This window comes from Hippocampus zosterae, chromosome 11 (assembly GCF_025434085.1).
Source record: "Hippocampus zosterae strain Florida chromosome 11, ASM2543408v3, whole genome shotgun sequence".
Lineage (NCBI taxonomy): Eukaryota > Metazoa > Chordata > Actinopteri > Syngnathiformes > Syngnathidae > Hippocampus > Hippocampus zosterae.
Window position 1 is genome coordinate 11,117,742 of NC_067461.1, and position 15,630 is coordinate 11,133,371.

Genomic DNA, 15,630 nt, shown 5'->3' on the forward strand with positions numbered 1-15,630 from the left:
GTGTGCGTCTTTCTGTGCCATTCTATGCATATGTCTGTGTGATGGAAAAAGACGAGTAAGGATGGGGGCTTCTTGTAAAGTTCGGTAAGAGGGACAGCCCAAAGCCCATGAGCTCTTTTTCCCTGCTTCATTAGGGGGTTGAGGGCAGATCAGCATGGATGTTTGGGAGCGACTTCAGAGCTTCGAAGGTTCTGCCTCTGGTGGTTTGTACTGATTCACTTTGTAATATTTTTTCTGCTGAACAAAATTTGGAATGAAATAAATGAAGCGGCCAATTGAACTTTTTTGGAAGATCCATTCATTTTCAATACATTTGTCCTCATATGAGTGTGTGTGTGAGTGTGTGTATGTGTAGACACGATGGAGCAGACAAAGAAGCACCCTTTGTGTGTGTGTGTGTGTGCACACGATGGATCAGACAAAGAAGCACCCGTTGTTTTTTTTTGTTCCATTGATTATGTGGACGACTGCATAGCTCTATCCCGAGCCTGCTTGTTTATTGATTTTTTTTATTTTTTGGGGGGGGGTTGATTTGGGGTTTGGCAAAAATAACCCCCCAAAACATTTTCCTTGAACCTTTCTAACGAACACATTTTTGGTGTGTAACCGAGAATACAATGGCTCTCAAACGATATATTTCCTTGTGTCATAAAGTGATGTTGTAGGTAAATGCACTGAAATACACTAGGGTGATGCTATGTGGTGACAAGCTACAGAATTTTATGTCTTGGGACGTAAGAATGCGAGAGCACAGAGAGCACGGAGCATCCAGTGAATTATGGGACAGTACAGGTTTCCCAACCTGGCCTGTCAGTCACGGCAATGGTGGAACACCTCGGGGGGGCTATTTGGAATGTCACCACAATGTAATGCATCTTGTGCCACTAAGCACTGACTGGAGGCTCCTCTTTGACAGAGCACTGAGAGATAGCGCAGGCACAAGCTCGCAAAGTCATTCCATCATATGGTCACAGGGCTGGTATGAGATGGCTGCCACTGCTATTGAATCTCTCAGAGGAAAAAGAAATTGAGGGTAATCCCCGGTGGACAGTGAGCTAACTTTGACGGGCGTTTCAATTGAAATATGACTGATGTCTTCATTTTCTGACTGTGAATTTGGTTTGGACTGCGACATTTGTCCTTACAGTCTCCTTATCAGAGTCAGAGTCAGTTGCGAGGAAAGACGCTAAAAAAATGGGCTCACTTCAAATGGTTTAGGCTCTTTAATATTTGTAATTTGCAATTTTGCAAATTTGCTCCAAGAAAAAATACACAACTGTGAAATAATTGAATATGATGATTAGCATATGATATGAAACAATATTGGATAGGGAAGCTTGTTATGACAGCAACATTTATGATGGTTTCTAGGATACAAGTCTCACTGCTTTTTTCTGTTTTAATCTAGAAAATCCATATTTTATCAAAACGTGTGTGTGTGGGGGGGGGGGGTGGAGGCTCGCCTCTTTCCAACCAAATGTACTATTTCTAAGAGAAATATTGTCGCTTGACCACATATAATGCCATCTAATTTCTCAAGAATAATACACACTTGTGTATGTCTTGCAAAAAACCCCACACCCCCCTCCCAAAAAAGCCAACCTTTAGCCTGACATGGTCAGCTTTAATCATAGTTTCATGACCAAACACAGCAAACAGGTTAACGGACCGTTTGTCTACGCTGTGAGAACGAGCATAACTACTGGCTGATGACCGGACGGTTTGAAGTTGTAGTGCTAAACTTAGTGCAATTAAGTGTTTTCTTAATTGCTGTCGTCTTTGGACAAAAGTTCAATTAAATTGTTCATATTGAATTAAAAAGTCTATTTCTCTACATTTGAAAAGAAAGCCATGAACCTTGACGTCACAAGGGGAGGGGAGTGTGTGGAATTTAACTCTCTGGCATGAACAATGCTCATCATGTTCCCTGATGTTTTTCCTTTCACCTCTGGATTCTGTTGAGACGAACTACAGTACATTTAACAACTGGTGAAACCAATTTTATGCTTATAGCCAGACACCACTGCATGTGAATCCTCTGTCTGGAAGAAATGAAATAAGGAAGGAAATGGGTCTTGGGGAAAAGCTGAGGGGTTTCAAAGTTCTTAAAAGCTTTGGTATGTTAAGTATGGCTCTTAACCAACAACTGTGAATATCATTATTAAGAATACCAATTGAAATTGCACGTTTGAATCTTGTAAAAAGCTGATTTTCCTCTTTCTTTCTTGCTCGCTTAATTTTAAATATCAGATGTGCAAAGAGAGTCAGGGGAAAGGGAAATTTGCACTTCCCTGCTTCGGTTGCTGTCACAGCGAACCAATCCCGGATAAGCAGAAGAATACGGTGAATGGATGGTATCTCCAGCACTAAGAGTGAAATACTAAAGTATTGCAACGAAAGCTCGGATATTTTTGTAATTTCATGGAAATTAATCATGAAAGGTTAGACCTGAAACATTTTCATAATTGGTTCTGGAAATTCCTTCCAGAACCAATTAATTTCATAAGTAGAGGTACCACTGTATAAGAAAATAGGTAATAGGTATCTAGCTGGTAGTTAAAGCCCTCTGCTGTGACATGCACTTGTGAAATTAAGAAGCAACCTATTGGAGGGCAGCATGGAAACACATTTTGAGCACTAATTACTTTCGCATCTACTTGGTAAGATGTTTTTATGCCATGAAATTCATGGCATTGATTGCATTGCTTTTTTTGCATGAAGCTGCCACATCATTTTACATGTCGCAATAAGTGCAAAAAGTGGGGAAACATAAAGAACGGGCAAAAAAAGTATCCCGCTATGCAGTGAAAGCACAGTTGAATAAGCCTAGGGTTGCTGCTCAATTAGAAACCCGCTGTGAAAGGCTCAGAGGTTAAACTCCAACATGATATAACATGCCACTAATAGTTGTGAATTTTTATGAGGAGAATAACTGATTCAGGAATTCTCTTTTTCCATGCAGCTGTTGTCTCGACATGAAATAGAGGTCTTGCAGCTACAAATGGAGAGAGAACTAAAGATCCTTTGCCCTCAGTGATGGTTGTTAGCATGCTGAAACCATAGCACACGGATGGGCCGCACTATTAACTCTATTTTTGTGCCTCACACAGGTCTAGCATAGTCTAACTGCACTGGAAAAAAAATGGTGTGTTGAATTTACTCATTTTGATTTTGTCAAGTGGTTGCACAAAGTTAAATCACCTGGATTCAGACTTTTTTTTTTCAAGTAGAGATTTTTTGTAAGTATTGCAGAGTCTCTGTCTCTCAGTTAGCCCTGCTATATATCATATACCGTAGCAGGCATCTGCACTGGACATGTCGTACACCTGCATAAACTCATGCGACTCGATACAAGAGCTTATTGTTTAAAGTTGTTTTGATGATTAGTTGTTTAAATTTATTTTTGAACCTTTAGGGCACCTAAATACGGCAAGTCAAATACTTTTGAAACATTCCGCCCAGTATAATGTAATACAAACTATAACTGCAATCATAAACATATTGCTGTATTAGTTTAGTTTAGTCGAGTTTAGTTGGGCATGGTACATTCCACAAAATGCATTTACAATCTTCGGAACATGGTAATGAGAGCCTAAAAGGTGGAGTCTGAAAAAAGATGCTTATCGATGCATACCCCACTACACCTCATGCAATACAGCAGGGATGAGCACACTTTTTACATTGAGAACTGCATATTACTGTGGGGAATAAAAACATCAATATACAGTGGAAATTTAAAAAATGGATTTTGTCACCCCGGGCGCCCCGGTGGTCGACTAGTTGGCGCATTGAACTTGGACAGGTATAGGGTTCGATTCCAGCTTCGGCCTTCTTGGTTGGAGTTTGCATGTTCTCCCTGTGTCTGTTTTGGTTTTCCCCGGGTACTCCGGTTTCCTCCCCCGGTCTAAATTGTCCCTCGGTGTGAGTGTAAGCTTGGATGGTTGTTCGTCTCTGTGTACCCTGCGATTGGCTGGCAACTAGTTCAGGATGTCCCCCACCTACCGCCCAAAGACAGCTGGGATAGGTTGCAGCACGCCCCGCGATCTTTGCGAGGATAAATGGATCAGAAAATGGATGGATGGATGATTTTGTCACTCCAAACTAACTTGCTATGTAATTCCTAACTAAGTTTCACCACCAGTAGGAATGTCTATTAAAAAAAAACAAAAAAACTTTGTATTAGATCCCATTAGATTTCACCAAATGTTGTGGCCAGTGAATATATGCAGATACTCTTCCACAACACTGGAGAAAGCTGAGGTCAAAAGTGAAGGCCACCCTGAGGCCACCCATCAAATTCTGTTCATGTCCTAAGGCTCGCCTTTTGAATTTGAATGAAATCCTCTCTATGTGTTTGGGCTATCCCAGTTGTGAACTTGTTTTTCGCCTTGAAGTTGCTAATTATTTGCACTCTGAGTATTTTTTCGGAAGAGAGTTTAAACCTGACTGTTATACAATTACTCTGGGTGAAGCAGAATGTATTTTCCTCCAACAGAATTTTGCAACTTTAAAAGCATTAAATGACACAATAATTTTAAAACGGCACTTAATTATTGTGATGCCATGGAATCAGGAGATGATCACTCATTATGAAACTTCATTTACCATATCTAACGTTTACGAAAAAAAAAACGCCGAAACATATTAAAAAAATTATTTTAAAATATAGCACTTAAGTATTGTGATACCATATAATCAGGAGATAATCACTCCTTATTAAACTTCATTTATCGAGCGTTTTTTTGGGCGGAAAAAAAACCCATGCCAAAACAACCCAACAAGTAGTAGCTTCGTATGCTGAATAATAATGGGAGGAGTGAGTCATCATGCTTTTTGTGAAGTGAAAACGAGTGAACCCACGCAAAGCTTTTGGTATAATGTATGCAGCAAGCACCTAATTTCCTATTCCTCTCCAAGGAAACCTTCAGAAACCAACCCAGCCGTTCTATTTATATCTGGAAACATCGTTCCCTCTTTGCACTGATAGCGCCATTAGGCACAGAACAGTAACAATGCTGCTTTAGAGAAGTCAACCGCTCAACAATTCCTCAAATATCAACTTCAATCTCTGCAGGGGTCCCCGAATCGACATACGTGGTTATTATACCAGATTTGATTTAAGATTTACATTTTTACATTGCAACAGTTTAAACAATATCTGTCTCTATCTCATTAGCATCAAGTACTTGCTGCCTGACAGGTGGTGCTCAAACTCACCGTTTCCCACAGACAACAGATTTTTTTGGAAGTTGCCTGGTCTTTAAGAAAATGAATATTTGTAGTCATCAAACAGCCCACAGCACAAGAGTGTTATGGAAAAATAAAATAAAATATGGTAAAATATACAAATGAATGCAAATTGTGACCATATGGTTGGATACGGTGAGGTGAAACGTGGCAACAGTTTCAATTTTGCTCTACAGCTGTTTTAACAAACTTTTCAATGGGGAAAACTTCTTTTGTGAGCTTCTGAGTCTCAGCTTCACTAAATTCATGCCCAACATACAGGAGATTGCTTGGCAAAATATTGTCCAGCTGCCAGAACTGTCGGTAACTTCTTTTAGCATGAGCCACTCTAAGTTGAGCAAGAGACGACAACCAAATTCTTTAGAGATGCCCACGATACTGTGCTGTGTATCTATATTTTATTAATTTAGCTAGCTATCGATACATTTTCATTCTTATTTGAGTCTGCTGGTTTTTTTTCTTTATACGTACAGAGTTTGTCACTCTCATTCGGGCTTGCTTTGCTGGAATTTCATTCATTCATGTTTCAACCCTGAAAATGAAATAGATCGGGTCATTCATAATGCAGTGTTTGGAGCATTTTGTTATATTTTTGACCAACATGTGCCAAAATGATGATGGGGTCTAACAGATTTCAGTATTGTAGACTGATGCAAAGAAAGATAATGAGCTACTGCATCATAAAATACAGCTCAATCGGAAGCCTGTCTGTACATAAAATTAGCCTGGCTGCTGAAATGGCGATTAGTGTAATTACACTAGATTAGTCCCCACCCAAAATACCTTCAATGTGAGGATGAGGCCATGCGTGCACTCACCAGCTGGGCATGTGCAGAAGGCCGTTCCATTGGAGCGTGTCAGGCAGGTGGAGTTGTGCAGGCAGGGATTGTTGAGGGGATCACATGGGTCATAAGGCTGGTTGCACGATGGGCCGCTGAGAAAGGGGGGGCAGGTGCGTAAGAAATCCTCAGGTACATGTGACTCCTGACACCGAGCGCCATTTTGACAAGGCCCAGATTCACACTCTTTCACTTCTTCACTGCAGTCTGCACCTGTCCAGCCTGGTGAGCACATACACCTTGGAGACACCAAAAAATGGAAATGGGTCAGTTCTTTTTTTTTTTTTTTCTTATGGCTGATTGTTTCCATGCTTCAGCAAAAGTACTGCTATTTTGTTTAGCCATGTTGTTGGCAACGTATTGCAATCAATCTAGGCTCAAGATGTAACTCTTCAATGCCGCGTGTGTACAGCATCGGGATGCATGCGCTTCCCTAGAGCGTTGTGATCGTGAGGGATGAGAGTATCAGTCAAACTAAAGTCATTACAGTCACCACCTGTTTTATTTCTTGAGAGAAAAGTAGGCGGTCACGATTTGGGTTAAATACTTTTTTCAAGTGGAGGACGTGCCTAACAATTTGAGGCACTGCGTTATTTTGAGTGGAGGTGAATATTTTCAGCTCCAATATGTTCAGAGATACAATAATCCCGAACAGATGTCGATAGGACTCTTCAGGTAATACTTTCTTACCTTGCAGGTGCACAAAGGGCACTTACAAGTCACAAGGGATTGAACCTGCAACCTTCCAAATGTGAGACAACCACAGGAGCACCTGAGCCGGCCAGGCTGCCCAAAGCACTGGAGTAGACTTAACATAGTAGAACTGTAGCTGTGCAATTTCAGTACAACGATAAAAAGTGAATGAGAGTGTGTGCTTCATATTTTTTATTTTTTATTTTTTCGCTGGGGCAATTAAATGTCTCCAATGACATGCTTTTTTTGTTTAATAAATGACTGATGCATCTAGTACTTGCACATACTTGTAGCCATTGAAATCAGTGCAGGTGGCATTGTTTTTGCAGGGATGTGACAAACATTCATCCATTTCTTGTTGGCAGTACTTTCCTTCCCAACCGGAGTGACACACACACTCGTAACTCTGCATTTAAACAACCACAAAAAAAGAGGAAGAAAAAAAACAACAACTTCTGATTAAAGCGGAAAGTAGCCGACGGAGCAGCTTAATTCACTTTGTTACATTTTAACATACAAATGCTCGGCATGAAATGTTTCCAAATGCAATATATCGTACAATCCCCCACTCGCATTAAATATGCATTCCGTTTGGGAATCTATTTGAACTGTGGAAGAGTCACGCTTGTCGTACATTTCCCTTCACTGCATATGCATTTCTCCTCCCGCCCACCCGGTGGATGAAATGAAAGCTTGTTTTCAGCTTGTGTCATTCAAGGCATATGGTAACTTCCATCAAGCACACAGGAAACATTATCTACATATTTTGCAAGTAACCGTTAAAATATAGCTGGTTTATTCTTCTGTTAGTTTATTTCACTGCCTCGGTCTTCAACAGCATGTGAATGATGTGTCCTTTATTCACCATTGCAATCTGCATTCGTACAATTAATCATAACATGGAAGATTAATGGTTTGTTGTACAACCACGAGCAACTGTTTTAATATAGATTGCGCTTTGCACAAGGGATGGGTGCACTCCTGTGGTCAAAGGTTTTTTTAATAAGGTTTGTCTTTGTCAGTGTTTTGTTTGAATGTCCTGGATGCTGTCGGTTGAAGGTATGCTAATCAGCATCACGTATGCTATAGGGTGTGCAGTTAAAATGTTCCTGATGTGACTGGTGAGTGCTGGGGCAATGCTGTGTGCAGCAGTCTCATGATAAATTAGATAGCTTCAGGATATTCGAATTTGTCACCCCTGGCAGTAGAACTAAATCTCATTTTTGTTGTTAAGTCACCTTCAGGGACAGCAGTTTTCCAAAATAAGCTCCATAGGACACTTTATTCAGTGAGTGAAATGGCTCGGCTGTAAACAAGGCGATGTAGCAAAAAGTATTCATAATGAGTTTAGGGACAGACTAGGAAATAACATTCTAATAATCTTCCAGTAGAACCTTCCAGTGTGGAAAAGATATTCTACTTTGACATGATAAGAGTCAGATTCATCCCGGCAAAATGACTATACCCAAGGCTGGTTGCCAGTCAATCACACAGCATGACTATTGATTAATTCATTGTTAAAAATGTTGTCAATTACATGGGATTGATTGATCAAGATGTGGAATTAAAAAAAAAAGCCAAACAAGGGGAAGCCACAGAAAAATACAGTTGGGATAGTACTGGAATATTGATCGTCCTACATGCCAAGAATGAGTTAAATGGCTTTGACCACATTTTCATTTGCTTCAGAGGTTTGATATTTCAGTTTGTTTTCTGATACCTGAATATTTATCCACACAAAATGCCTCATTTATTCATCATGCAGTTTAGTCAAAAACAAAGCAAATGTACAGTAAACACGCTACTGCAATCTATTTATTTGTCATTGCCCCTAATCATCAAGTTTCAATCAGTGCCCTATTTGCAGCTAAAACCATTCAAGCGAATGAAAGTCGATACGGAGAAAGGCGCAATTGGCAAGGGTGCTTGTTTTATTTTTGACTGGAAAGGAAATGTACGCTTCACCACTTGTTTGATTCATCCCTCTAATGCTCCTTGGGAGCAAATTGACTCATTCAGACGGTGATGGTAAATCCCCCAATAAAACCAAGACCGTCTGCCCGTACAGCCTACACAACCCTGATGGTACTGACACACGGCACTACACTTTCTCTCCCTTTGGATATGAAACTAATAATGATATTAGACAGCTGTGTATTTTTTACAACAACACACGTCACGATGCAGCGAAAGCGTAATGGTCATCGGGCAATCGGCAATGCCTTATGTGAATCACTTGACTCCATATGTAATGGGAATTACCAACTGCACAGATTAATGTGACACATTTCATTTGAAGAACCTCATGGTCCATCTCATAAGACCATTAAGATGCCATATAGAAAAGAGAAAAAAAAGTCGACTTACCAGATGGAGATCCTTACATATTGAGTTGCCACTGCACAGATTGTTCACGCAGTCGTCAATGTCTTTCTCACATTGCAGGCCGGCATAACCAGGACTGCAAAGGCAGTAAAAGCCATCTACAACTGAAACAAGATCAGCAGCTCAGTTGCATCTCCTTGCAACATCAATTGCTATTCACTGCTCCAGCAGGTAGCAGTCCATTTCTACAGAGCTAATTGTGAGCATCACCAAAAATTTCAACATGGAGGCATTCTTTTAAGGCCAACTGTATCACTGTAAAAATGACAGGATTACATAAGTACAGCTCGCTGCATCTGCGTGACACAGCAGCATTCAATGCATCAGTCTGATAGAGTCCGACACTTTAACCATCTTTAAATTAACCTGTCTGGCCACTGGCCTTTTCCTACCCGTACACCCCTTTCACTTCGTTCTCTTTTTCTCCATAAATGCCGTGAAGGCTTGTCATTTGTTTCCACACTATCAGAGTTCACAGTTCAGGTGAAGGTAAGTGAAAGAGGAGTGATTTTTTTCCACCCACACATTACAAAATGTGGCAACTTCCTACACCATTTTGTGAAAATATTCTACCGCTCATAATGTGTTTCCACCTCACAGTTTTCTGTCTAATGACAAGGGATGCATCACTGTCTAGGCAGCACAACACTGATGCAGTTAACCAATGACAGAGGTAATTGCGCTTCTTTCAGAAGTGAATTTATTACTTCTCCAGTCAGGGTCCCAAGATTCTTCATTATCCCAAAGATTTACCACATAATCTATGCTGTCACTCTGTCTCGGTGTGTGTAGCCACGATTACTCTCATTAAATGCTTTTGGTCTTGGGTGGCAGCAGCATTACTCATCCCAGCCACTGAGGCTCTGCGGTGCGCTCCCCAGGGATGGGGTTGGCCTGCGTCGAGCGCCGGGACCGTGGGTCCAAGAGACCCCGTGTCAGTGCAGTGAACTGGTTGCAATCAAGATTAGTCCAGACAGCTGGCTGAGGTGAACGGTAACATAATGAATTGAGCCACTGCATCACAGGCCCACAACTTCATTCCACCCCAAAACTGAAGTGAAAAGCTTAAATGATATTGGAAATATAATATAAAATGTCACAATTCAAATTAATTGCATTGTATATGCAGGCTTGCAGAGCACATTCACACTCACATTTAGACCTATAGATAACTTAGAGGTCTTCGGTTAGCCGAGCATGCATGTTTCAGTGAGATACAATCCTTGTAAGTAAGTTTTCATGTCGGATCTGTGCATTGTACGATAAATAAATAAAAATGCACAATTGCTTACATACTCCCTGCTACAATTATATTCCTGTCATGTACGTTTTACATGTACATCGCATGGCTAAGAAGTCAGAGATACTGTAATGGATCATCTTCAATTTCATCATTTGCTCAACACTCATACTCAATTATACAATTTGGAGTCGCACTGATTTCATTTAATGTGAGGCAAATAAGAAGGCCTATGCTTGCAGACATTGTCCTATCGAATGGCATTATCCCATTCACATAACACCATTATGAGCTCCGGCAATGACCAAACTGTAAAATGTCAGGCAGTGTGAATGTTATTGAGCATGTTGGCATGGTAAGCATCTTATATACAGGTATATACAGTATATATACATATTTTTTTACCATCATAGCAAAAGCCATTGACACATGGGTTCGAGCTGCACTCATCCACGTTGATTTCACAGCGGGGGCCCGTAAATCCTCTGTGACAGCGGCACCGGAACCCCAAAGGGTAATGGTCCTCATCCAACTCTTCCACACACAAGGCTCCATTCTCACAGGGATTGCTGGCCTCACAGGGTAACAAGTCACAATTTGGACCTAGGGTGAATACACAAGAGGAACATCCAGCCTTGTTGAAAAGAGAAAAAAATAGCAAGGTCGAGGATTTTAAAGACTCACCTGATTCCTTGAACTCAAATTTATGAGGGTCTGAAAGGGAATACACGGCTGAAAATACAGGGGGACAAAAGCTGGTAACATTCTGTGAGAAGCTGCTATAATTGTCTTCTTCTAAATATTTAAATTCACCTACATGTCTGAAATCGAATATTACATTTCATATGGGTTTCTTTGCTCAGCCCATTGTTAAATGTAAACCATCAAAGATGGATTAAGCCGTAATAGGAGAGATGTGGTTGAGATTGGACTCCAGGATATTAATGAGAATTAATAAAATGATGTCCTAAGTACTTGAAACGATGTTTCCATGTTTTCACAAAGAACAAACAATGGACGATCCACACCAATAAATCCATGAACCTCACCCTGATGAAATAAAAACGATGGTCAAGAATTAAATGTGACTGAAAAATAAAGACCATTTTCATCAATGATTAACCAGATTTCTACATGAGAAGGGAAAAACAGACGGAGATGCAGCCAATAGGGCCGTCATCATATTTTTATTCTAATGTGATATTTCAGCCAAAATAGTCACATTGACCTTCATTGGGTAATTAAAAACAAAAGAGAAACCAGAAAATTTTACCATTTGTGCGAGAAATGGTAAAAGAACAAAGAAAACAGCATTAAGTGTTGCAAGATCGTCGTTTAACTGATTTTGCACTAACATGTTTAGCCTCATTGCTCTCCATAATCTGTTTTATGCTTCACCTACTTTAATCAGCATACATTAGTCTAAAGCACCAACATTGTTTATGCAATCATATCACCATACCATGACACTTGGACCACACATTTAGTTAACGAGCAAGCGGAAGTCCTGATAAATCACGTTTATACTTTAACACATGATGTACTTATTTTGTTGCAATGTGAAGTGAGTTTAGACAGGTGAATGTAAGAGGATGAGAAGTTAATTAACTTTTTTTTTTGGGGGGGGGGGAGGGGTCCCCACGCCAAGTGTTCATTACCTTTAAAAGGTTCCAGACATTGGCAGACGTAATTACCGGGTTGGTCAATGCATGTGGCTCCATTCTTGCAGGGTGATGAAGCACACTCATGAATGTGAAGCTCACAGAGGTTTCCTTCAATAATAATTACAATATTAATAATAAGTGCAGCAATATATGAGAGTTGCTACTGTACATAATTTAAAATTATGCCATGTTAAGTGTTGGATAAAATAGTTAGTTAGTTAGTTAGTTAGTTAGTTAGTTAGTTAGTTATTAACCAGATTTCTACATGAGAAGGGAAAAACAGGACCTGGCGTCCACATGTGTGGACATGATGTCTTTGGTTTTCAAGACTATAATGTTAAATCTTGGACTATAAGGGCCTGGCGTCCACTTACGAGGACGTTACATCAAGTAAAAAGATAATTCTTTGTTTTTACATTCATCAGGTCCCAATTAGCCAAATTGGGACCTCATCGTTCAACTCAGATAGCAAACTATCAGCATGTGTACAATCATTTAGAAGACATAGTTATTTTGTTTGAAGTTTAACGTTCATCAAACATTACATCACGAACGCTGTGCAGCACATGAAGTGTGTGCACAGATACATGAATTATTCAATGAGAAATTATCAAATCCATGAATCAAACGAGAGACCAGCAGCTTAAAATAATTTTTTCTCACCATTTCAATAAATGTAGGGAGAAAATAATGCAGATTTTCATTCAGATCGAAAGGAATGGTTACTACCTTATTTCTTAATTCTTTTTGGATTTGAAGTCGTTTTAGCACATGATACAAATGTATATCTAAGTACAATAATACAAACAATACTAGATCACAGCGATACACAAAAACCTCAGTTCCTTCCGCTGTCACAGCGGGGTTATGAACTAACAAGAAAAAGCCCTTGAGTAAAGCCAAGCATTTCAACATATAACTTCTAAGCATTTCCGAATGAAAAGTTCTCCAAAACATATTATTCACAGCTATTATTCAGTGCTCCACTTTGATCCCCAGATTCCGTGGTGCAGTGAGTTTTAATGATCAAAATGCACAGCAAATCTTCCTCTGTGGGATTTATTAGTGAACAATAGTTCAAATGCACTTACTGTGTTTGATTTTTGACAATGGAAAGTATTTCAGTGATTCATTTATCTCTGTTCTTTTTCACAGAGGATATCACAGCACCACATGTTGGAAAATAATGACAGTATGCACCAACATCTGCCTTGTTTGCTTGCTTGACGCTGAGTGTAATCCCCCCCCCACCCCCCCACGGTTTTATAAGTTTGATGAGTGCTGAGTGAATTAAATTATTTGTGTAGTAAAATTAAACCAAACTTAAAATATATATATATATATATATATATATATATATATATATCCATCCATCATCCGAACCGCTTGATCCTCACTAGGGTCGCGGGGTGTGATGGAGCCCATCCCAGCAGTCATCGGGCAGTAGGCGGGGGACACCCTGAATCGGTTGCCAGCCAATCACAGGGCACACAGAGACGAACAACCATCCGCGCTCACACTCACACCTAGGGACAGTTTAGAGTGTTCAATCAGCCTGCCGCGCATGTTTTTGGAATGTGGGAGGAAACCGGAGCACCCGGAGAAAGGCCACGCAGGCCCGGGGAGAACATGCAAACTCCACACAGGAAGGCCGGAGCTGGAATCGAACCCGGTACCTCTGCACTGTGAAGCCGACGTGCTAACCACTGGACTACCGGGCCGCCCTATATTTATATATATATATATATATATATATATATATATATATATATCCGGTGAAAAAACTCAAAACTCGCATTATTGACCAACCTGTAAAGCCAGATGCGCACACGCATCCATGGCCATGAGCGCGGTTCACGCAAGTGGCGTTGTTCAGGCCAGAACAGGGAGATGACGTGCACTCATCTGCGCTGACTTCACAGTAACTGCCTGAGAGAAAGACATTTATGAGAATTGAAAAGGGGCCTTATTTTTAAGATCCATACTCAATTTCACTGTCCTTCATCTCTGATGAATATAAGTTGGCGTTAAGCATAGTTAAGCTCCGAAATGCAGCATAGAATACTAAATGTGAAGGCTGGTTGCACCTTGAATTCCCTCTTCACAGTTATTGGTTTCAAGTAATAGATGACGAATTTTAAAGTGACATACATATGGTCTGGCTATATAATATGTCTAATAACAAAGATTTTAGTCGGAATCATAAATTGAGCCATTTTCTGAAATTAAATATTTAGATCAGTGGTTCTTAACCTGGGTTCATTCGAACCCGAGGGGTTTGGTGAATAAGTCTCAGGGTTTCGACAGAGCCTCTGCCATGGAGGGTAAGACACACCCGACTCAACATGTTTATTAGTTATGACATGTCTTGACCATTACTTCCTGGTTCATTTTGTGTACAATTAAAAAATGTATACTTTATATTTATACTAATTGTGGTTACTTTTTTCTGTTTTTAATACATTTTTTTTATCTCTTGAATTTCTTAAAGTAAAATAAAATCTATTTTTATTTTTCAATAATGAAGGGTTCGGTGAATGTGCATATGAACTGGTTGGGTTCAGTACCTCTAACAAGGTTCAGAACCACTGATTTAGATAAATAATATAGATGCAATATTATCAGGATAATTTATTGTCTCGAAATCACCTACATAGTGACCAATTGCATACCGCAACTATGAAATTGTAGCAATGTAGCAATAAGTTGCATAATCTGATCAATTTTCCATGGCAAGTTAAAGGTAATTAATTATTGTGTTATGTTGCTGCTTCATCCATCTGGTTAATGACATGTGGAGAAGAACATCCATTTCAAGACCGCAAAATTTCAGTCATGGACATTTGTTCTGCTTTAAGGGCAAAATGATTAACTTAATTGACTGTCTAATAAAACAACGCTTTGTGACTATTGCCATAGTTGCGGGGATTTGAACATCTGTTTACCACCAAATGTTTTAGAGTAACTTTTTGGCACACAAAAGAACGCAAAGCTCTTGCCTCAACAAACATCTGCAAATGTGATGATGCTTTCATCAAAAGTTGTTGCGATTCTTAAAAATGTTTGATAACTTCTTCTCCTCCTGACTCGTTATGCATCGACCAAGTTTTATGATTGCGCCACAGACTTCAGGTCACATTGAGCAGAATGATGGCATGCCAGTCTTAAACGCTAATAAGGAATTACAACTTCATAGTTTACATTTCAAAACACTTCTTGTCCGAAAGCCCACTAAGTGACCTCTTCTTCATCCCATTAAGAGATTTTGTGGCCCATTAGCGACAGGGAGTACAGCATCATTTAAATGGTTGATCGACTCATTTTGGTCCGGCAGGAAATCTCACCGCGGACTTCAGTTGCATGAAATGTGAAACCATCAGGACAATTAGTACGCTGTGACTTTCCTAGGCTGGCATCATCAGGAGGCAATTAAATTTACTGGTTAATTTACAGGTGATTTAATAGATAACCTTTTTTACAGTTTGTGTAGGTCAACTTGTCCAACTTAGATTGAATACTAATAGAACCAGGTATTGCGGAATTTACTGTGTTCACCATGTCC

General features: G+C 39.9%; 1 protein-coding gene across 3 annotated transcripts in view; it reads right to left on the reverse strand.

Moving 5' to 3' along the window:
- Nucleotides 1-15,630, reverse strand: part of eys (eyes shut homolog) — a 143,461-nt gene that overhangs the window by 86,086 nt on the left and 41,745 nt on the right. The window contains exons 20-26 of one of the 3 annotated variants that reach the window (XM_052080552.1): nt 13,878-13,997; nt 12,063-12,176; nt 11,089-11,136; nt 10,810-11,007; nt 9,147-9,268; nt 7,067-7,185; nt 6,066-6,325 (exon numbers count right to left, since the gene is read on the reverse strand). In XM_052080552.1, the coding sequence (XP_051936512.1) occupies nt 6,066-6,325; nt 7,067-7,185; nt 9,147-9,268; nt 10,810-11,007; nt 11,089-11,136; nt 12,063-12,176; nt 13,878-13,997 (981 nt within the window). The remainder of the gene's footprint in view (nt 1-6,065; nt 6,326-7,066; nt 7,186-9,146; nt 9,269-10,809; nt 11,008-11,088; nt 11,137-12,062; nt 12,177-13,877; nt 13,998-15,630) is intronic. The other 2 variants (XM_052080553.1, XM_052080554.1) reach the window with 2 other exon arrangements.